The sequence below is a fragment of the Saimiri boliviensis genome, chromosome 9, assembly GCF_048565385.1.
Source record: "Saimiri boliviensis isolate mSaiBol1 chromosome 9, mSaiBol1.pri, whole genome shotgun sequence".
Classification (NCBI taxonomy): domain Eukaryota; kingdom Metazoa; phylum Chordata; class Mammalia; order Primates; family Cebidae; genus Saimiri; species Saimiri boliviensis.
Window position 1 is genome coordinate 9,572,868 of NC_133457.1, and position 23,841 is coordinate 9,596,708.

The window sequence follows — 23,841 nt, forward strand, 5'->3', positions numbered from 1 at the left end:
TCTGTTTCATAATCTTGAAAAATAGTGCACAACTCAATAGGCTGTGCAGCCCTTCTCTTCTGAAAAACATACATATTTTAAATGTAAACACTACATTTAAATTATTTCTTTTGACATTTCCAGTTTTTTATCTTTCTTGGGAAGGAGTTTGGGAAACATTAAAAGTCACCGTTAGAAGGAAAGTAAACCAGTTATCCACCCTCTTGGATGCTATCAGTTAATGATGAGGTTATGTAGTAGCAGCAGAGTGTAAACTGTACGTCTTTGTTACCCAGAGACTAACCTTTCTGTAACTAACATTTTCATATCCGTTTGACTGTCAGAGAAAATACGCCATTCTAGTGAAGTCTAACCTTTTTTTAGGCCTGTAATGAAATTTAAAAATTGAGTTTGGTCTTTTATTTGGGAGGGAGGGATGGCATTTTTTAGTAGCTTCCCTAGTCGGACCAATATGTAAGTGCTTCTGTTTTCTGTCTGTAAGGTGGGTGGTTATTCCTACCCTTAAGATTGTTTTAAGAATGAAATGAAGTGATATGGCATGTATGAAAGTTTCAAAATTATACCTTAAATATATTGAATATTCAGTGAATGGCATCTGTTGACCATTCGAAAAGTTGAGTCTTTGGTCCTTTTCATCACTCATGAGTAAAATGAGCATGTCACACTTTGACAAATTAGTGACCACATTATTCTGAATTGTGCCACAAGGTAAAACGTGACACATGTATAAAGCCAATAAGGGTTTGTTCTCTCAACTTTTAGTTACTGGAGAGAGTGGTAACTCTTTTTTTTTTTTTTTTTTTGGAGACGGAGTTTTCGCTCGTTACCCAGGCTGGAGTAAAATGGAGCGATCTTGGCTCACCGCAACTTCTGCCTCCTGGGTTCAGGCAATTCTCCTGCCTCAGCCTCCCGAGTAGCTGGGATTACAGGCACGTGCCGCCATGCCCAGCTAATTTTTTGTATTTTTAGTAGAGACAGTGTTTCACCATGTTGACCAGGATGGTCTGGATCTCTTGACCTCATGATCCACCCGCCTTGGCCTCCCAGAGTGCTGGGATTACAGGCTTGAGCCACCGCGCCCAGCGAGGGTGGTAACTCTTAGGATGGGGTAACATCTGAGCTCTCTAGTATTTCTGGTTTGCATTAGCAAACTGCCTATAATTGTGGAAGATTCAATTATTTGATTTTGTTGTCTGGTAATTCAATTGTATGAACTCCTACATGAGAATAATTATTACCCTTGTAGAATACTTGTCTCTAATTTTACTTTTCCCTAGTTAGTATCAGTGAGTGAAGTCTGGGAAAAAAGTGGCATATTCAGTGTTGTATGAATCAGTCTTCGAATCAGTCTTAGAAAAGTATATCTCTAAATGATCCTTATTTTTTCCTCAAGTGGTAGATTACTCTGGTCCTGATAATATAACTTCTGTTTTTAATAATATGATTATAACATACTGACAGATTCTAAAGAACAAACTTACTGCAATGCTTTTTTTTGCTTTGTCAATGCTTTGTGAGCTTGTAAGTAACTGTGGTCATCAAATTTTTTTGAAATTTTTTAGGGTAGTGACTAAGACCTAATCCTCCTCTTTCTTCCTTGTAACAAATCGGAGCGGAGCACAACTGTTTGTATGCTCTTGGCATAATTCTGTGCCTTGAAACTTTGTTTTGTTTTTATAGTAGCTTTAAGACACAGTTTACATACCATGAAATTCACTGTCCTAAGGTGTACAATTCAGTGAATTTTATTTTATTCATAGAGTTGTGAACCGACATGACTGTTGTGAGAACACTTTGATCACCTCACCTTCCCTGCAAAAAACTTCCTCTAAACATTGTGTTAGAGACAGCAGTTAACTCCCTTTCCTCCCTTCTCTTGGCAGGCATTAATCTACTTCCTGTCTCTGGATTTGTCAATTTGGAACATCTTATATAAATAGAATGATACAAAATGCTGTATTTTCTGACTGACTTCCATTAAGCATAATGTTTTCAAGGTCGTCTATATTTTAGCATATATCAGTACTTAATTTGCTTAATGTCATATAATCTATTGTATGGATATACCACATTTTGTTTATCCATTCATCAACTGATGGACCTTTGTATTGTTTTTCCTTTCTTTACTATTATGAATAATACACTGTGAATGTTCCCATATTTCTAGTTTTTTTGTGTATATATCCTAGAGGTGGAGACTGCAATGAACAGAGATCATGCCACTGCATTCTAGCCTGGGTAACAGTGGCACCCTGTCTTAAAAAAAAAAAAAAAAAGGCAGCTGACAATTGAGTAGGCATTGCATTGAATCTGTATATACATTAGTGGAGTATTTCCATCTTAACAGCATTGTCTTCTAATTCATGAACATGTGGTGTTTTCATTTGTTTACATCTTTTAACATTTCTTTCAACAGTGTTCTGTCGATTTCAGTGTATAACCCTTGAATCTTCTCCCTGAAAGAGAGATTACATTTTCCAGATGGTGATAGTTGTCATTTCATTGGATTAGATACATTATTAAATAGCACTGAGACTTTTTATTATGCTTAGCTATTTTATATGTCCAATTCTAATCTAGGTTTAAAGTACTCCTCAGCAGTGTTAATGTGAAAAATAAATGGCCAACATTAAAAATGTTCTAGTGTTTCACTATAGTTAATTGAACCTTGTCTCTAGAAACATGTCTATGTACAACAATTTTTTTATGTGATTTTTGGGATTTAGGGCCTCAGTTTTAAGACACTCCATGCCTATATCCGTGTTGCTAACCTAGCCCCACCATTTTAGAAACATGTTATTGACACTGGAAGTAAAGATGATTTTTCTTGTCTTCATATGCCAAAATTAAAGATAACCTCTCCAGATATTCCCCTTCAAGATATTTGTGTGACCCATTTCTGTTACATTTTTAGTAGTTTTCATTATACCTTACTTCATAGCTGTTGAATGCCTTTATTAAGGGCCTATTCTTCATTGGTATAGATGCCTTAGCTGGCAGAATAGCTGCTTCTATGCTTGTCATTTTTCCTGCTTGTAAAGTATATACATAATTTAATTGGATGTTTATTCTGAGAGGAGCAGGAAAAGGAGAGTAGATTCAGGGGGGAAAGGTACTTTTCTTTCATGAAGGAGCAAAATTTCTTTTTTGGCCTAAGTAAGCCATTTAAGGTTCAGAGGTTTCAGTTAAAGCAGAAGTGCAGACTCACTATGGAAAATTTCAGAGCAATATTCAAGGTACAAGTTCTTTTTTCTGGATAAAAATGTACCTGTGGATCACCTTAATATTGTATGCGTTAATTGTAGCAAATGCTCTGAAATTAGAATACCGTTTTGGTATCTAAACAGGATTTTCACCTCAGTGCATTAGGATATGTAATGATCAGTCTATGAAATTTAATGACAGAAGCTTACTACATTCATAGTCTGTGTAATAACTGGATACAGGGAATTGAGAGAAGTGCTGAGGGAAAGGGAAGCTGCTGAATTTCTAGTACCTTTCTTATATATAGGAATGGAGTTGGACAAGAGAAGAGACACCCTTTTCTTTGGCTGCCTGGCATTTACACACCTTACCAGTCTTCATAACCCCCAGGAATTCTGAGAATTTTATTCTTTTTCCTTGCTCTTGACCCTGCCAGTCTTTAAACCTTAGGTGAGCTGTCCTTAATTCTTTGTGTTTTCTTTGTATAATGTTTTGTGACTGTTATCAGGCAACCTGGGACTTGAACATCTTTCACCTAGAAGTGCAAATTGGATCACATCTCCTTTATAGGCATCTTATATTTTACATACAATGTTGTGTTAAAAGCTAGCTCCATCTGAGCTGGAAAAAATATGGACATTGCATCATGGAATTTAAGGCCTTAAAATACTGCATTTCATGGGATGTCCTTTTATTTCTTCTGAAATGCCTTACTGAGCTTTTAAGACATATTTGCAGAGTATGTCCTATCAAATTCTTTCTTTTCTTTTCTGAGGAGTACAGTGTTTTATCTGAATGAGCCCTCCTAGGTGAAACTGATCTTTCTTTTTTTTTTTTTTTTTTTCGAGACGGAGTTTCGCTCTTGTTACCCAGGCTGGAGTGCAATGGCGCGATCTCGGCTCACCGCAACCTCCGCCTCCTGGGCTCAGGCAATTCTCCTGCCTCAGCCTCCTGAGAAGCTGGGATTACAGGCACGCACCACCATGCCCAGCTAGTTTTTTTGTATTTTTAGTAGAGACGGGGTTTCACCATGTTGACCAGGATGGTCTCGATCTCTCGACCTCGTGATCCACCCGCCTCGGCCTCCCAAAGTGCTGGGATTACAGGCTTGAGCCACCGCGCCCGGCCTTCTTTTTTTTTTTTTGAGAGTTTCGCTCTTGTTATCCAGGCTGGAGTACAATGGCGCAATCTTGGCTCACCGCAACCTCCGCCTCCTGGGTTCAGGCAATTCTCCTGCCTCAGCCTCACAAGTAACTGGGATTACAGGCACGCCCCACCATGCCCAGCTAATTTTTTGTATTTTTAGTAGAGACGAGGTTTCACCATGTTGACCAGAATGGTCTCAATCTCTCGACCTTGTGATCCACCCGCCTTGGCCTCCCAAAGTGCTGGGATTACAGGCTTGAGCCACTGCGCCCGGCCTGAAACTGATCTTTCAAGTAAAGTTTTTTGTTTTTTTTTTCCTGAGACGGAGTTTCACTCTCGTTACCCAGGCTGGAGTGCAATGGCATGATCTTTGCTCACCGCAACCTCTGCCTCCTGGGTTCAAGCAATTCTCCTGCCTCAGCCTCCTGAGTAGCTGGGATTACAGGCACGCGCCACCATGCCCAGCTAATTTTTGTATTTTTAGTAGAGACGGGGTTTCAACATGTTGACCAGGATGGTCTCAATCGATTGACCTCGTGATCCACCCGCCTCGGCCTCCCAAAGTGCTGGGATTACAGGCTTGAGCCACCGCACCCGGCCTCAAGTAAAGTTTTAACCAGAGTATCCTGGCAGTACAACCAGATGAATTATCAATTTGCCCATTAATTTTGTTCTTTGTTTTGAATATGAATACACTAAAGCAGTCATGGGCTGGGTGCAGTGGCTCACAATTATAATCCCAGCACTTTGGGAGGCCAAGGCTGGAGGATCACTTGAGGTCAGGCGTTCAGGACCAACCTGGCCAACATTGTGTAACCCCCATCTCTACTAAAAACACAAAAATTAGCTGGTGTGGTAACGCATGCCTGTAGTCCCAGCTACTCACGAGGCTGAGGTGGGAGAATCGCTTAAACCCAGGAGGCGGAGGTTGCAGCAAGCTGAGATCCTGCCACTGCACTCCAGCCTGGGCAACAGAGCTAGACTCCATCTCAAAAAAAGCCGTTATGGCTACTTTAAAACATAAATATACTAATTAGAATTTGTTCAGTTCTGTTGGAGTTTTGGGATCCCCCACTCTCCATTAGTCAACGAGTTAAATAATAGTGATAGGAATAGCTAACATTCATTGACTGTTTTACTCATTAGCTGGGCACGTAAGTGCCAAGTAATTTAAGTGGATTATTTTTCTCACATTATGAAGTACATAAACAGTCATGTACTACATAACATTTCAGTCAATGATGGACTGCATATATGATGATCCCATGTTTAGATACACAGATATTTACCGTTTCGTTAAAGCTACTTACAGTATTTATTACAGTAACATGTTGTACACTAGGAGCAATAAACTATACCATGTAGCCTAGGAGTGTAGTAGGCTATACCATCTAGGTTTGTGTAAGTACAAAACTAGTAAATACAGAATGTTGCGAAGAATCCTGTGATGTTCACCTAATCATGCATTCTCAGAATCGATTCCCATTGTTAAGCAATGCATTACTGTATATATTATCCACATCTTTCAGTTAGGGAAACCAAAGCTTAGAGAGTTAAGGAAGTTAGCAGAGAAAACATAGCTAGTGAATAGGCAGTGTGATTTGAGTTGGTGTGCCTAACCGTTAAGCTGTAGTCCTTTAACAGGGCTGACTATTGATTGCCTAAGAAACCTTGTAGTCAGTTATTCCTAATTTCATTATTAGACTAAAATTATAGTTCAAGTAACTGGATTCTCAAGCTTTTAATGATAAAAGGAAAAATTCTGGGTTCCGTGTGGATCCTAAAGGCTTCGAGGAATTGGTAATCAAAACTTGTTTTTAAATGGCCAAGGCAACTAGGATGTCCAGCCTAGAAAAAAGAATTCAAATTGAAGGTCTGACTGGCAGAAATAATCAGATATGCTCTGTGTGCAGCTGAAAGACAGCACTTGAGCCAGTAGGTGAAATTTGTATGATGTAGATGTTGGCTTAGTTCTAGGAAACAGTTGTCAATATCTGCAATACTAGGACCCACATAGATTTGCTTTCAGGGAAGGTATGTTAGTTCCCTTGCATCAGCCAGTAGTCAAAAATTATAACTAGCCATCCTTGCCTGCAAGGTTGTAAAGGTTTCTGCTGTGTATTATGAGGTCTAGAGTGGGTAACATAAAAGCCCTCTTCTAACTCGGATTAGCTGTTTAGCTTCTTTGAAACCTGGCTGCATAGATTGGCCACTGAAGGGATCGAGGATCTTGAACTTCAGAAGTAATACAGGTACACAAAAATAGTCTGACCTCAAGAATTTGAGAACCATTATTTTATAGTAAACATGAACTTTCTCAGTTTGCAAAAATGCTGAATTTTCTCTTATAATACTGAATTACATGGATTTTCTGTGCAGAAGAGTAATGGATGTTATGATGGTGACCAGTATTTTTGTAGTATCTCTGTTGACACTATTTCACATGCCTGACTGATAAAAGCTAGTTAAATATTTGAGTTAGAAATTAACTTTCAGGCAGTGACAAGAATCTTAGTTCTTATTACTTTGAAGTTTATTTCAGATGTCTGAATTAGATAACTAAATAACAAAATCTTGGGAGGAAACCATAAGTCTTCAAAGGACTGACTCTTACTGCTGTATTGCTGAACCCAGCACAGTGTCAGATACTCATTCAATCCATTATAGTACCTGATGCAGTATCTGATCTAACACATTTTTTTTTTTTTTTGCCTAAAGAAAAAAGCATGTTAAAAAGTTACAAAATACCTTATATAACAAAATTATGCTATAAAATACCAGATGTATAAAAAAATCATGTCATAAAAAATTGTTGGATTTTTGTTTTTTTCTTTTTCAAGATGGGGGAGGGAGGGCCTCACCATCTTACCCAGGCTGGTCTCGAACTCCTGGGCTCCAGCGACCCTCCTGCCTTGGCCTCCCAACATCATGGGATTACAGGCATGAGCCAGTGCACTGGGCAGAGAAAATTGTTTTAAAGAGGAAAGCACTATTCATAAGGACTAGAAAGTTTAAGAATGCTGTAACAATTTTACTTTCAGGAATTAAAATAATTCAGAAGTGTTAATATAAATAAATTAATTAATTAATATAAATTTAGTCTGTTAAAAAAAATATATGTACCACCTATCAGATCCAAAACTTGGTAACATCCCCAGCTTTTGCCTCAGTGGTCTTCCTGTTCAGATGATCTTATCTCCACCGGTACTATCATTAGGACAATATGTTTTTTTCTTATTTTTTTTTTTTTGAGATGCAGTTTCCCCTCTTGTTACCCAGGCTGGAGTGCAATAGCACTATCTTGGCTCACCGCAACCTCCGCCTCCTGGGTTCAGGCAATTCTCCTGCCTCAGCCTCCTGAGTAGCTGCAATTATAGGCATGTGCCACTATGCCCAGCTAATTTTTTGTATTTTTAGTAGAGACAGGGTTTCACCGTGTTGACCAGGTTGGTCTCGATCTCTTGACCTCCTGATCCACCCGCCTCAGCCTCCCAAAGTGCTGGGATTACAGGCGTGAGCCACTGTTTTTCTTATTCTTTATCACCAATAGCTGGGGGAGTAAAATGTTCCATAGTTAAAGCAGTTGCCTCAAACACTTAATTTCTTTAAGCAGCTTTTGTTTCTCAATTCTAAATAATAATATACCTAGTGGTAACATAAACTATGTTTCTTAATAAGCTGTTGTACTATAATAAGTCTGTGAGTTGTGATAACTTAAAAAGTACTTCCTGTAGGCATTTAATGATGTGAGTTTAGATCGTGAATAAAAAGAAAACAGGTGTAGTAGGTAAAGTCAATAATAAATATTTTTCAGCTGGGGGCAAAGGTCTTAAAATATTTTTTCACGTATATGACATTCGTTATAAATTGCTCATATATTCTGTTTACTTCAGTCTTTCATAATTTAATTTTATATGGCTGTATTTTTCTAATTTTTACTGTGATAATTTTCTTTCTTTTTTTTTTTTGAGACGAAGTTTCACTCTTGTTACCGAGGCTGTAGTGCAGTGGTGCGATCTTGGCTCACCACAACCTCTACCTCCTGGGTTCAGGCAATTCTCCTGCCTCAGCCTCCCGAGTAGCTGGGATTACAGGCACATACCACCATGTCCAGCTAATTTTTTGTATTTTTAGCAGAGACGGGGTTTCACCATGTGACCAGGATGGTCTCGATCTCTTGACCTTGTGATCCACCCGCCTCTGCCTCTCAGAGTGCTGGGATTACAGGCGTGAGCCACCATGCCCGGCCCAGTGTGATAATTTTTAAGAATTAGTCAATAAATTAATCTTGAACTCAGAACAGCAAATTTAATTGTCATTTATAAATGGCAATATTTTTCTCAGCCAATAAAACGTGAATATTTTCTTCTTAAAAATATGACTTAGCTTTTTCTGATGTTAAACTATGAATTTAAAAATTGGTGTAAAATTACTTGCTATCTGACATTCTGCTTTAAAGGCAAGAGCAGACTAATAGGTCATAGATTTGAATGTGTGTTGACATATTTTTTGATAGATTGTTTAATTTAGCTATTTATTAATTTATTGAACATCTACTATAGTCAGTGCTGGGTACGATGATAGGCGTTAGCCTCAAAGATGAAGATGATTTGTGCCTCCCTGAATCCATGGAATCTTTGTCTGTTCTTTGACTTGGGACACTACTGACTTAGTAAGAGATAAAAATCTTGTATTTTTAACTTTGAGAAGGAGTTTCACTCTGTCACAGGCTGGAGTGCAGTGGTGTGATCTTGGCTCACTGCAGCCTCTTGCCTCCCGGGTTCAAGTGGTTCTCCTGCCTCACCTTCCTAAGTAGCTGGGATTACAGGTGCCGATCACCACACCTGGCTAATTTTTGTATTTTTAGTAGAGACAGGATTTTGCCCTGTTGGCTAGGCTCGTCTTCTCATCTAGAATTTCTCATCTCAAGTGATCCTCCTGGCTCGGCCTCCCAAAGTGCTGGTATTACAGACGTGAGTCATCGCGCACTGCTGATAAAAATCTTTTAGCTCTAAATGTTGTGACTAATATTCCGTCCATGTGAGGCATTTTAAAGATTTTTATCTCTAAATCTTATACAAGGGGACATTTGAGAAAATCATTGAAAGTTTAGTTTTGTTTTTCAGGGAGACTTTTTTGGTAATCTTTAAAAGTTCACGGTTGCTAAAGATGTTTTAAATGACAGAAATATTTGCCCCATCCTGAAGCGGAAGTTCAAAGGCCGCTCTAAAAAGAGAAGAGGCATGGGGAGTACTTATGGAAGGGAATGCTAAGGGAAGGGAATTTTCTTAGGAATTTTTTTTTTAATAGCTTTCTTGGGATGCCTTTAGAGCTCAGTATTTATCTGAAAGATATCTCCCAGTTTACTAGTTATGACATTACTCTGCTGGGCCTAGCGTGCATGCAACTCCAGGATCCTAATTGCTGAAAAAGTGTGAATTCACGTCTCTTACCACACATTTGATTTCATTGTGCAGCTTACAGCTTTTAAGTTAAAGATTGAACAAAATCTTATTTCTTGGTTTTAGTTCCTATTAATGGATTAAGCTTTTGAAGTTTTGAGACGTTTACTTCACCAGTCCCCTAACCCTCACTCCACTTTAAAAAGAAGCAAATGACTAATTTTTTGTTAAGAGGGAAGTGCTATCATTCTTTAGTTTCTCACTCCACTTTAGATATGTAGAGTTAGGAAAAAAAGCATTTACAATGTAGCAATACTTTTTATATGGATATGTGGTAAAGATTAATAAAATCTATAATTTCCTTTTTATCCAAATGGAAATACTTCCTCATTTTTATTATATACTGATTTAAAAAAATAGGCAACAGAAAAAGAAAATGTGAAAGATCTCTCTTGATCTTAATGGGAATACTTTTATTGGATTCCCTATTGTATTACCTTTGAGTCTAATGATGGTTGCTCGTTTAAGTAATTTATGTCTTTTTAGCATATTAATAGTTCAAAAGAAGAAAATACGATTCCATAGATGTCAAAAAGGCATTTGATTTAACCATTTTTCATAATTTAAAAATCTCATTAAAATGCAAGTAGATATTTCAACAGATATAACCAATTATGTTAATAGATTTTTCTAATATTGAAGTGTACCTAAAATGAGCCTTGCTTTTTGGTCATGGTGTGTTAGTATTTTAAAGTGCAACTTGATTGTTATTGCTAATATTAGCTTTAAAAAATAGATTTGTGTATTTTTTCTCTTACCGTGTTGTCTTTTTAGATTTTAGTAGTAAAAGAATTGAGAAGCTGTCTCTCCTCAGTTTTGGTGAACAATTTAAGAACCATGAGAGTTACTTGGTCTCAGTTTTCTTCTCCTTTGAAATCATTTGAGCCTTGTGCTTTGGGAGGATGTAATTCTTTGCAGCTTTCTTACATTCTTCCATATAAGGGTTGATACATTTCTTAATTTTCAAATTTGTCAGTGTAGAATTTTATACACAGCATTTTAAAAAACTTTTGTCTGTATCTAGGGTTGCGGGAATTCTTTGTTTACCTTAGTTTTTTAAATATACTAATGTTTTACCCATTTTATTTAGAAATAACTAATTCTTTTGCTTTAAATAAGTTTTTCTAATTCAATTTCCTATTTTATGATCATGAATTCCTCTCTCTTCTGAAGGATTTCTGATACCCAAATGCTTTTTCTCCTTCAAATACGTTACTTGAAGGAAAGGAAGTGAAGTGAGACGTGAAAACTGCTAGTTTGTGGTATAGGCTTCCTAATTCTATAAAATTGCAACACTAAGATGTAGTAGGTGGTTGCTTAAGTAGAAACGATTAGGATTCCAGGATATGGCTGTGACTGATCAGTTGCCCCAGGCCATAGCTTTTCCTTCCATATGACTTTGTTGTAAGGGTGTTTTGAAAGCATTGGTGTGCAGTGTCTTTTTTTTAAAATAAAACTTTCCCATTTAATGTCTTTCAGCATCCTCAGCTGATGCTTTGCCAACTTAGTTTATACCGACAACACAAGGTTGCTAGCATATAAGTCATACTTTTCTACTTAGGTGTCTTAATAGTTCCTGGTAAAATGAGCGGGTGGGTTTTAATACAAATGACATTTTGGAACATTTAAAAAGGTGAGATTATATAACTAAGCTGTATTTAGCCTCCATTAATCAACTTAACAAATTTCTGTGTATTTATTGAAATGTTTGTTTTGTGTTGATATTATATATATTTTCTTTTAAAATATCTGTTTAAAACTAAATCTAAGCACTTGTTTTCCTTTGTAGGTATAAGCGTGTCTTTTCGGTTGGAACTCATGCGATTACTACCTATAATCCCAATACCTTAGAAGTAACAAATCAGGTAATCCTGTTAGAAGCTGTTAGGTGTTTGTGTGAACTCTCTTTGAATTTTAAAAGCCAGGCTATGACCCATTATCATCTGACATTAAATCGGTACTTTGTGATAGAAATGTCAAATCTGAAAGAGATTGATGTGCTTATGTAATACTCTGCTTTGGGGACCAAAAATAAGCATATTCTCCCATTCCCCTTTATTATTTATTTCTAGGCTCTCAAGGGTATAACTTGATGTTACTATTAGTTGTAGCCACCTCCTCTATGTAAAATTTGTAATTTATTTCTCTATAATTTTTAAAGGCTTAAACTTTTTTTTGTAATAAAAGCGTATCTAACTCATGAGTACAGTTAGTATAAAATACTTGTCATGGAAGTAGGATTATGTGTTTATAAAGGCAAGAGTAACCTGAACATTTATAAGAAAACATATTTAAAACATATTCTGGCCTATTTTAATTCCAAATTAGGCATGTTTCACAAATTTTTAAACAAATTTATAAGTAATCATAAAATTTCACTTCCCTGTTCCTGTCACTTTTTAATTTTAATTTCTTTGTATTAATGTCATCATTAAAATAGAAATACATAGTGGATTTTTTCCTCTGACTAAAAACGTTTAAAAGAATTTGTTATAGAATTATTATGACACAACTTCTAGACCTCTATTTTATAAAATTTTGCTGATTTAATCAGTGATTATGAAACTAAAGTGACAAAAATAAGTGTTGCATTTTACTGTATTATAGTAGCACCAGTCAAAAGAATTTTTTTTTTTAAGTGGCCTTATGGAGACATTTGCAGCATCAGCCCTGTTGGAAAAGGACAAGGAACAGAGTTCAACCTCACATTTCGTAAAGGCAGTGGAAAAAAGTCAGAAACTTTAAAATTTTCTACAGAGCACAGAACAGAACTTCTTACAGAAGCATTGGTAAGAAGATACCATGTTCATAAACAAAATTTTCTTCTTTTTAAAATGAAGTAGTTACGTGTAAGTAGAGAAATTAATGTTCTCTGCCCCTGTACCCACTATGCTTATTTTTTTCTTGCTGACCTTTAACTTGACACTGAAACTTTCACTTTTCTGTAACAGAAAGACTGGAAAATCTTTTATATTTGAGAGTTTATTAGTTTTTTTAATTGCATATGCAGGAGAAAGCATTGTATGTTTAGTCTGTCTTGTTCTTTAATAAGGTTTCATACCATTTATTGAATATTCTTTTTTTTTTTTTTTTTTTTTTTTTTTGAGATGGAGTTTTGCTCTTGTTACCCAGGCTGGAGTGCAATGGCGCGATCTCGGCTCACTGCAACCTCCGCCTCCTGGGTTCAGGCAATTCTCCTGCCTCAGCCTCCTGAGTAGCTGGGATTACAGGCACGTGCCACCATGCCGAGCTAATTTTTTGTATTTTTAGTAGAGACGGGGTTTCACCATGTTGACCAGGATGTTCTCGATCTCTTGACCTCGTGATTCACCCGCCTCGGCCTCCCAAAGTGCTGGGATTACAGGCTTGAGCCACTGCGCCCGGCTGAATGTTCTTTTTTTTTTTTTTAAGAGAGTTTCACCATGTTGGCCAGGATAGTCTCAAACTCTTGACCTCAGGTGATCCGCCCATCTCAGCTTCCCAGAGTGCTGGAATTACAGGCTTGAGCCACCACGCCTGGGGTGAATATTAATCAACTATAACTTGAATAACAGTTTTTAGTATCAAGGTTACCAGGTCAGGATTTTACTTACTTTGAGTAGAAAGCACTTAGCCAAGCCTTCTTTACCAGTCTGTTGTCATTAACTGTGGCTATGTTTTCTCTTTCAGAGATTTAGAACTGATTTTTCAGAGGGAAAAATCACGGGAAGGGTAAATATTTAACATTTATTAATATGTATTTTTATTTGTTAAAATGTTGCCCTTTATTGTAGAAATCATTTCATAATCTGTGTGTTCTGTTTGTAGCAAAGGTAAAGGGAAAAAAGGAAACAAAATTTTAGTGTCTCCTGATATCATATGATAGATGATGTAGTTTAACAGGAAACTCAAGTGTGCACCAGTTAGATTTAAGAATGTTAATGCTGGTAGATGGGGGAAAAAAATCTTCAGGCAAAAAAATCCTTTGGAGCATTAAAAACAATACTATAAGCATTCAGGTAGTCCTTTATTCAGTATTCCAAACGATAATACTAGTGAGCATCATATTGCTGATAGTGCTTGTTGGAATGTGCATTCGTTGTTTCGTGTAGGAGCTTCTTACTTCAGAAGTATTCAAGTTTTAAGATGTGAGCATATTGAAACTGTCTTCTTAAATGTTCTTGGACTGTATCTGGCCTGTACTGAAGCTTGGCATGGTGCACTGACAGCTTTGGAGGGAGCTGTGGTAGCATCTTAGACTTCTCTTAACTTTCCCAGACCTTTTCCAATAGTGTAACAGAGCATTTAAACTCAATCAGAGACTTCTGGGAAAGAGGAACAGGAGTGTATGCTTTTTTCACTCTCTTGAAATATTAAATTTCTTCCCATTAGCAGGCATTACTTTTATAATGGGGGGAAATAATGCTTAAATTTATAGCACTGTTCGGAACCCTAGTTTCTGGCAAAAGGCAAGAACCGAATTACGATATGCAGGCAGCACCATTCTCCTCTCTTAAGCCTTCTTTCTTTCTATGAATGTTCTATTGCTTGTTTTAGCATCCCAGAAACCTCACTAATTTCAACTCTGGCAATTGGCTGCTTGCCCAGCAGCCTTTTAAAATTGTTTAATGGCATCTGGCCAGCTGCTTATTTCTCGTTCCTGATGAGCCATGGTCAAATTTTTATAAATCCTAACTCTGTGTGCTTATTTTAATTGTTCTGTATTAGCAGGTGACTTACCTCATCTGTTTGGAAAGTATCTGCTTTCAAAAGCATAGTTAAGAGTATTTATATAAGCTCTGTTTTGTACCAGTTAACTTCAGCAGCTTAATACTTTTCAAAATCTTGTGGTAGAAACTGTACCTCTAGAAGATTGCCTAAAGAGTAGGCAATTTTACATCAGAGGTAAGGGGCTCAAAGTGACACCTGTACTGACCTAAAAACAAGTTTAGATTCCACCCCAAAAGCTGTGCTAGCTAAATGCTATTCCTCCTGCCTAAGTTGAATTTGGCTCTAAGACTTCTATTTGCCCTAGGTATACTTCTAAATCAGGGTTTCTCAAAGTCCTTTTGGTTGGCACCCACAATCCGGAAGGATAATGATGTTTCCATCAGCACATCTCATTGATGGCATTTGTTTATGAGCCGGGAGGAATGGAGAATATCCTATATAATGGGCTTGAGGCATGTAAACAAGCATAGTTTGGAAAGCTCCACCATTTTTGTGCTCTGCCTTCTACTCCCATTCCTGCAGGAGAGGTGTGGCATTGATTCATCTTTTAGATCAGAATCAAGGTTCTATATTCTTTGGTTAATGCAGGCCCTTTGTTTGCCTGCATAATTACTTTTTGGGACTATGTGATGCATAGATCAGTAATGTTGAGGCGACTTGATGTCCTGTGAATGTCATTGCTGACTTTAGTGTTGGGATACTCGTGAAGGTGTTCATTACTTAGTGCCTCACTCTCATTTCTGAAAACCTACAAGAAAATTTATTATTTCAGTATTAGAAATAGTTGTGCTCTAGAGCAACCAATTGATTTTTACCTTAAAAATTGGAATTGACTATGTATCCCACTTCATATTGATGGTTAGACAACTTTGTGGTGTTTGTAGGGGAGAGGATACTCATTTCACATCAGAAACTTTGTTATCCTTATTTTCTCTTTGCTTTAATTTTTTTTTTATTTGGAATTTATTTTCTTCTGTACCACATCATTTTGCTTAGCAGCCGCGATTAAACCTTTTATCTTTTTAAAGACTGAAACTGAGGCCGGGCGCGGTGGCTCACGCCTGTTATCCCAGCACTTTGGGAGGCCGAGGCGGGTGGATCACGAGGTCAAGAGATCGAGACCATTCTGGTCAACATGGTGAAACCCCATCTCTACTAAAAATACAAAAATTAACCGGGCATGGTGGCACACGCCTGTAGTCCCAGCTACTCGGGAGGCTGAGGCAGGAGAATTGCTTGAACCCAGGAGGCGGAGGTTGCGGTGAGCCGAGATCATCGTGCCATTGCACTCCAGCCTGGGTAACAAGAGCGAAACTCTGTCTCAAAAAAAAAAAGAAGAAAAGAAAAGAAAAGAAACCGGATAGTAAATGGAGACTGACCTAATCATTTCTGATACTCAGTTACTTTATGAAGTAATGTTATCTAAATGGAATTTTACTTGCTAATATGATCAGACTCTTGAAGATAACTTTTTAATTGTGTGATTAGAAAAGCGTTAGTTCAAATGTAGGCTTCAGTTTTTTTTGGTATGTGGAAATAAAATATACATTAATACACTCAGCCGGCTCAGGTTGTTTAAATTGAATATTGCAGTTTCCCTGAAATGTGACTTCGCTCAGTATTGAACTTGGATTAAAAGAATCCATCAGAGAAAGTGGATCTTTTTTCCAATAAAATTTTCAGAATACATTTCTATGTATGATTTTTTCTTTTTATAAATTTACATAGACTTGCTTAAAATAGCGTCACAAAAATACTGTAATCCAAATTTACTCTGCCAATTAAAAAAGAATGTACTGTCTTCCATTAGTGTGAACATTCTTGAACACCTCCAAACAGCTAAAATTATATCATATTTTTAACAATTTGGATAATAGCTCTAAATATTTATGATAATTAGATTTTTGGTTGTTTCAATAGTGAATGATACATTAAATTTTATTTTATATAGTTTTATGAACATGAAAGTAATACTGTTTCTATCTCTAGAGATACAGCTGCTATAAGCATCACTGGAGTGACTCAAGAAAACCTGTAATTTTGGAAGTAACTCCTGGAGGCTTTGACCAAATTAATCCTGCAACCAACAGAGTACTCTGCTCCTATGACTATAGAAATATTGAAGGATTTGTAGATCTCTCAGATTATCAAGGAGGATTTTGTATACTTTATGGAGGATTTAGTAGATTGGTAAGTATTGTCTTTTTAAAGCAAACACACACATTTTAAAAAGGACATGACCATTCAAAGGAAAGCAAAGGTTTTTATACCTCATTTTGAAATTTCATGCGAGTCCTCTGGGAGGAAGAGTATAAAAGTGCAGGTTTTAGTATCAAAGATAACTGAGCTTGAAACCCAGTTTGCTGCTTTCCAAAATGAGGTGGGTGCGGATCTGTTGAGATAATTTATGTAAATGCTTTACACACAATGGATGGCTTAGTACTGTTCAGTAAATAGTGGTTACAGTTGTTTCTTTTATTGATACTACTGTCTTACCAAAAAGTTTCTAAGCTTTCTTTAAAAAAGTAATTTAAGTCTGGCACAGTGGCTCACACCTATAATCCCAGCACTTAGGGAGGCAGAGCCGGGAGGATAGCTTTTGAGCCTAGGAGTTTGAGAACTGCCTGGGCAACATAGTGAGACCTTGTTCTGCACAAAAAGGAGGAAAAAACATGGAAAAAGTAATTTAAAATCTTTTACTTTATGAGACTCTTTCATCCTTTGCTTAGCTGTTTATAATCTGAAATCTTAGTATTCATTGAAACTTCTGTTTAGAATTCATTGCATGTTTTTGTTTTCAAATTCAGAATTACATGTAAGTAAATTATGGGGTATACCAGAAGCTACTTAAGATGCTGAGTCCCTGTTAATTAGTAGTACAAGCTGAAGTATAGATGACTATCTTTTTTTTTAAAGATATATCCTGCCTTTCTGTCTCAAAGATGTGGAGTAGAGAAAGTCTCCAAATGGAGAGATTCATTTGAACTTAATTGCAAAATTCCTTTTCTTGAAAATTTTAATTATTGTAGCTACCTTAGTGTTCTGGGAATGCTGCTTCAATATTTAGTGTTTCGTACGTGAAATAGCCTTTTCTTGTTATCAGAGCCAAAGCAAGCCTAGAACTTTTACATCTATAAGAGACTAGATATTAGCAAAAAGGGAATAAACAATGGTGGGGCTAGATAATCTGATGTACAAAATATATTTTGTTCTTCAGAGTTGGAGGCCTTTTTCCACCCTAGATTTTACTTTTTTCCCACTTGACGGGTAGCATTCTAGTTTCCCTCATCTAGGAACACACAGGTAAACCTCTGTGTGTTACCTGTATGTCTAGATCTAAAAGATGACGGCCCAAAGAAAAAACTGAGTTTCTTCTGCCAGCCTAAAGTCTGCTGTCTTAGTGCTATCCATAGACTGTTTCTTCCCTGGCCAGTCGAAATTTGGAATGCTTATCATCTTGTTGGTAAACATAACTGATTACAAGAATATGGCCTGTCAGGCCTTAACAGGGTAACTGTATCACAGTAATTCAACTAAGCCATAAAATGTAGTAATAGGTAAACATTAAGGATGACAATTGTTTAATACTCTTCTTATTGACAACATTTTGTATTACTTGGTGGTGGCAAGAAGTTTTAATTTGAATTAATCCACTTTCTCACTGTAAGACACTAGCTAAAATTAATCAGCTCACTAGAAATATGGTACTTTAACAAATTTATTCAGCAAACCTTTAATACCTTTTTCACCTATGATGACTAAAAAGCTGCTAGGAATAAAATCAGGTTCTTAAACATGATGTGATACAGTGTCTTCCAGCAGGAGAGCTATTGACAGTTTGAGCAGGACAGTTCTTTTTTGTGTGGGACATTCCTATTCTGCCTGTTTTTTTTGTTTTTGTTTTTGTTTTTGTTTTTGTTTTTTTGTTTGAAATGGAGTTTCGCTCTTGTTACCCAGGCTGGGGTGCAGTGGCGCGATCTTGGCTCACCGCAGCCTCCACCTCCTGGGTTCAGGCAATTCTCCTGCCTCAGCCTCCTGAGTAGCTGGGATTACAGGCATGCGCCACCATGCCCAGCTGATTTTTTGTATTTTTAGTAGAGACAGGGTTTCACCATGTTGACCAGGATGGTCTCGATCTCTTGACCTCGTGATCCACCCGCCTCAGCCTCCCAAAGTGCTAGGATTACAGGCATGAGCCACCGCACCCGGCCCCCTATTCTGCCTGTTAAAGGGCATTTAGCATTTTTGGCCTCTAGGCATCAAATGCAAGTTCAGGTTGAGCATACCAGTGGAAAAATGTTCCAAAATATGAAACTTTTTCAGTGCCAACATGATGCTTAATTAAAGAAAATGCTCATTTGGACATTTCAGATTTGGGATGCTCACCTGGTAAGTGTAATGCAAATATTCCAAACGCTAAATAACTCTGAAGTCTGAAATGCTTCTGATCCCAAGCATTTCAAATAACAGATACTCAACCTGTGACCCATTTCCTTACCTTTGTAAATAGAGGCCAGGAAGTTAATTTGCAGCATCAGTAGGCCAATGACTTATAAACATTCTTCAGCATAATCTTGCAAAAAAAACCTACTATGTAAAACACATTATATTGAGCTGCCTTGGTTGAAACTGGGAATCCTGCCCACACAGTACCCATCACTCCACTGGCTTAGCTGGGGTCCCTCGGAGGCCCTCCTTGGAAGACCCAGCATGCTATTTTGCACAAGGTAATAAGAACCAGATCCTGAGAAATTATGAGATAATTGCCATTCTGTGAGTTAGTTGCAAGGCTCTTATCCCAGACTTTATGATTTTAATTTGGTAATAGGCTTTTCATTTTAACAACTGCTTATTTACATCTAAGATCTACCTCTTTTTCTCTAGAATTGCTACTTTAATACATTGAGTTGATTAGATACACATTTCAGTTGTTTCAACTCTGACTTTTTAAATTTCTAAATTTGTGCAGCATTTATTTGCATCAGAGCAAAGAGAAGAGATTATTAAAAGTGCAATAGATCATGCTGGTAACTACATAGGTATTTCATTGAGAATAAGGAAAGAGCCTTTAGAATTTGAGCAATATTTGAATCTTCGCTTTGGAAAATACAGCACTGATGAATCCATCACGTCTTTAGCAGAGTTTGTAGTCCAAAAAATATCACCTAGACATTCGGTAAGACCCATACGTTAAAAATGAAAATTTATTCATGATTTTGATATTTTTAAAAATAACTTTTTAATGTCTCAATTTTACTGTTTGAAGGAGCCTGTGAAAAGAGTTCTAGCACTTACAGAAACGTGTTTAGTAGAACGTGATCCAGCAACCTATAATATTGCCACATTGAAGCCTTTAGGAGAAGTAAGTTTCAGCATTGTTAGCTTAAATGAGATTTCTTTCTATTGATAAATTAGGATAATTTTGTATTGTAATGTTTATTCATGGCTAAAAAATATGAAATGGGTAGAATCAGTATTTAACTCTTAATATATTTATGTTCATTGATCTCAGCACAATGATTACAGAAGTTATTTTCTAAGTATATGAAGAATGGAACTTGTTACTCAATAACTGAAAATTTGAGACTTTTAAGCAGCTTTTAAACTCTGATATCATAAACAAGTCATACCTTAAAATACTGACTTTTGTAAGCCGAGTGATACATTTTATAATGAAATACCATAAAATGATAAACTTCTTTTGTTGAAGCTGTTTTTTTTTGTTTTTTTCATTAGGTATTTGCATTGGTCTGTGACTCAGAAAATCCACAACTTTTTACCATTGAATTTATAAAAGGGCAAGTACGGAAATATTCTTCAACAGAAAGGTATTTTTTTCTTTAAGTTTTTGAAGTCCTAGTATGTTCAAGTCAAAGTGCTTGGTAAACAAGAAAAACCAAAGATTTGTAGTCTAGAAATTTAAAATTATTTAACTTTGGAAAAGACATTTTCTTGTGTATTTAGAATGACCTTTCAGTTTTCAGAGTTGGTTTTTTTTTGTTTTTTTTTTTTTTTTTTGGTTTGGAGGCAGTCTTAACTCTGTCACCCAGGCTAGACTGCAGTGGCGTGATCTAAGCTCACTGCAACCTCCACCTTTTAGGTTCAAGTGATTGTCTTTCCCCAGCCTCCCGAGTAGCTGGGATTACAGGCAGGCACCACCACGCTCAGCTTTTTTTTTTTTTTTTTTTTTTTTTTTTGAGTATTTTTAGTAGAGGCGGGGTTTTACCGTGTTGGCCAGGTGGGTCGCAAACTCCTGACCTCAAGTGAGCCACCTCCCTTGGCCTTCAAAAGTGCTGGGATTACAGGTAGTGTTCTTGTAGTATTTCAAAATGGCAGCATTTACTTTCATTGTTAAGTCGTTTGGATAACAGTTATAGGTTATTTTGATATAAATACACTTGAAGTTAGATATTTATACTCTAATAGGAAGCTAGTTATCAATTTTCCAGTGGAATATTCTTGCATGTTTTTATATTACTGTGATGTGGCTCTTTCTATGAAAACTTTGAGCTTCTGTAGTTCATAAGTTCCTGTAAACACATAAGATAAAACACGTTTATAATGCTTTCTTCTGTGAATGACTGGATCTCCCTTTATGTACAAATCATTGTCATGAGATTGACAGTTCTTAGATTCCAAATACTTCATGCTGTTTTAAATTGATTGTGACTGAGTCTTTTTTTAAAAACAGTTCTGGTACACTTTGCCACTGCATACAATAGAGCCTTATTAAGGTTTTTTTCACCTGCTATAGTATGATGGGTAGCTGTTTCTTAACTTACAAAGCTTTCAGTCTAAGATCAACAAGAGTGGAATCTTAAGCAATGGTTATATTTTTTTTGTTCTGAATTCAAGGAAAAAGAACATCTGAAAAAGTACAGATGTTCTAATCAGCCGAAGGATCTTAACACTCAGTGTGTCAGGCTCTTTATGTACATTGCTTTGCTTAATCCTGACGGTAGCCCTAGGAAGAAGATGCTCTTATTCCCAATAACATTTATATGCAGAAAGTAAAGCAACTTATTTGTGACTTGGGGTTAGGAAAAGATTTCTTAGATATAATAGTAAAAACAGATTTAGAAAGAAAAGGTTATAATTAGACTTCATTAAAATTTGGAACTTTGACACCATTTAGAAACAAAACAAATCATAGAGAATCTTTGCAAAGCATATAGCTAATAAAGGACTTCTATCCAGAATATATAAAGATCTCCTACAACTCAATTCTGAAAAGACCAAGCAGCCCAGTAGTAAATGGGCAAAAGATTCAAATAGACACCTCACTAGAGAAATAGGTAAATACATGAAAAGATTATTAATCTTCAGGGAAATGAAAATGCAGACTACTACAGTCACTAAAATGACTAATGTAAAAAAGATTGCCAGTGCCAGGTGATGGCAAGGATATGGAGAAAAGAACTCTCATACATTGCTGGTGAGAAAATAAAATGATAAAACCAGTTTGAAAAACAGTTTGATACTTTCTTAAAAGATTAAACACATGCTTATATGTCTCAGCAGTTCCACTTTTAGATATCTATCCAAGAGAGATGAAAAGATGCCCACAGAAAGACTTGCACATGAATGTTAATATCATTACTCACTACAGCAAAAAACTAGAAGCAGTCCATATCTAGATCAGACAGTGAATGAGTAGACAAAAATCATTGTCTGTTCATACAATGGAATACTACCCAGCAATAAAAAAGGACTGAACTAATAGATGCAACAACTTGGATGAATCCCAAAAGCCTATGTATGATAAGTAAAATAAGGAAGGCACCTACTACTACATATTGTACAATTCTGTTTTTATGAAGTTTCTTTAAAAAGCCAAACTATAGATACAGCAGATGAGTGGTTTCCTGGGGCTGGAAAGTGTTCTTTTGCAAATGGGCACAAGGAAATTTTTTGGAGTGATGAAAATACATAAAAATTGGATTATGATTATACAGTTGTATAAATTTTTTAAAAATTACCAAACTGTATCTTTTAATTGGATGACTTTTGTGATTTGTAAGTTAGAACTGAGTGAAGCTGTTAAAAATAATCTTAAAGGGCCGGGCACAGTGGCTCATGCCTGTAATCCCAGCACTTTGGGAGGCTGAGGCGGGTGGATCACGAGGTCAAGAGATCGAGACCATCCTGGTCAACATGGTGAAACCCCGTCTCTACTAAAAATACAAAAAGTTAGCTGGCATGGTGGCACGTGCATGTAATCCCAGCTACTCAGGAGGCTGAGGCAGGAGAATTGCCTGAACCCAGGAGGCGGAGGTTGGGGTGAGCCAAGATCACGCCGTTGCACTCCAGCCTGGGTAACAAGAGCGAAACTCCACCTCAAAAACAAAAAAATTTTAAAGGGAGAGAAAGAGATGTTAAAGTTAGTGTTTAAGTAATTTATATACAATGTCATGTAGCAGCACAGTGAAGAGCTGGTGTTCGCACTCTTCCTAAAGCTCTGCAGTTTGTGTTTCCCACTGTAACCATAGTGTGTCCCTGAGCAGTTTACCTGCTCAAGGGCCTATACTTCATGCTGGATCAAAATTCCCCATAATCATCAATGCTAAAACCTTATTTTACCTTTAATCTCTCTTAGAGATTCCTTATTAGCAAGTTTGCTGGATGGAGTAAGAGCCTCTGGTAATAGAGATGTTTGTGTAAAAATGACACCAACCCATAAAGGTCAGCGATGGGGTTTACTCAGTATGCCTGTTGATGAGGAAGTAGAGAGCCTTCACCTCAGGTTCTTAGCTACGCCTCCAAGTAAGTATTGATTTAAATGTGATTACATTTCCACCCATCTACTTAGTAATTAAAGAATTTGAAATTCATATCTTCTTTTCAAACCTCTTAATGTCTTTACAGATGGCAACTTTGCAGATGCTGTATTCAGGTTCAATGCTAATATTTCATATAGTGGAGTCCTGCATGCAGTAACGCAAGATGTAAGATAAGCTTTATAGTTGTTCATTGTTACTAACTTTTGGTATGGAAACTTTTTTGAAATGCTCTTTTTTCATCTAGGGTCTCTTCTCAGAAAACAAAGAAAAACTGATCAATAATGCCATAACAGCATTATTGTCCCAAGAAGGGGATGTTGTTGCTTCAAATGCCGAACTTGAGAGTCAGTTCCAGGCCGTGAGGAGGCTTGTAGCATCCAAAGCTGGTTTCTTAGCTTTCACTCAGCTTCCAAAGTAAGTTGTCTTCTGAAACTTAACTTCTCTTAAAGAGTTTGAACTACTCAAAATGGCAAATAATGAAAAATTTACCTCCTTTTCCTTGACTAAACCCTGATACTTTTTTTTATAGGGTGATATTG

At 36.8% G+C, this 23,841-nt stretch overlaps 1 protein-coding gene across 4 annotated transcripts in view; it reads left to right on the forward strand.

Annotated features, from left to right (window-relative positions):
• DNAJC13 (DnaJ heat shock protein family (Hsp40) member C13) overlaps positions 1–23,841 on the forward strand; it is a 124,582-nt gene that overhangs the window by 19,024 nt on the left and 81,717 nt on the right. For all 4 annotated transcript variants that reach the window (XR_012519109.1, XM_010335807.3, XM_003925076.4 and 1 more), the window contains 10 exons: positions 11,602–11,677; positions 12,452–12,601; positions 13,482–13,523; positions 16,512–16,712; positions 19,492–19,698; positions 19,789–19,884; positions 20,259–20,350; positions 23,119–23,285; positions 23,388–23,467; positions 23,547–23,716. Coding sequence is in view for 3 of the 4 variants with exons in the window: in XM_010335807.3 (XP_010334109.1) it covers positions 11,602–11,677; positions 12,452–12,601; positions 13,482–13,523; positions 16,512–16,712; positions 19,492–19,698; positions 19,789–19,884; positions 20,259–20,350; positions 23,119–23,285; positions 23,388–23,467; positions 23,547–23,716 (1,281 nt within the window). In the remaining variant the exon portion in view is untranslated. The remainder of the gene's footprint in view (positions 1–11,601; positions 11,678–12,451; positions 12,602–13,481; positions 13,524–16,511; positions 16,713–19,491; positions 19,699–19,788; positions 19,885–20,258; positions 20,351–23,118; positions 23,286–23,387; positions 23,468–23,546; positions 23,717–23,841) is intronic.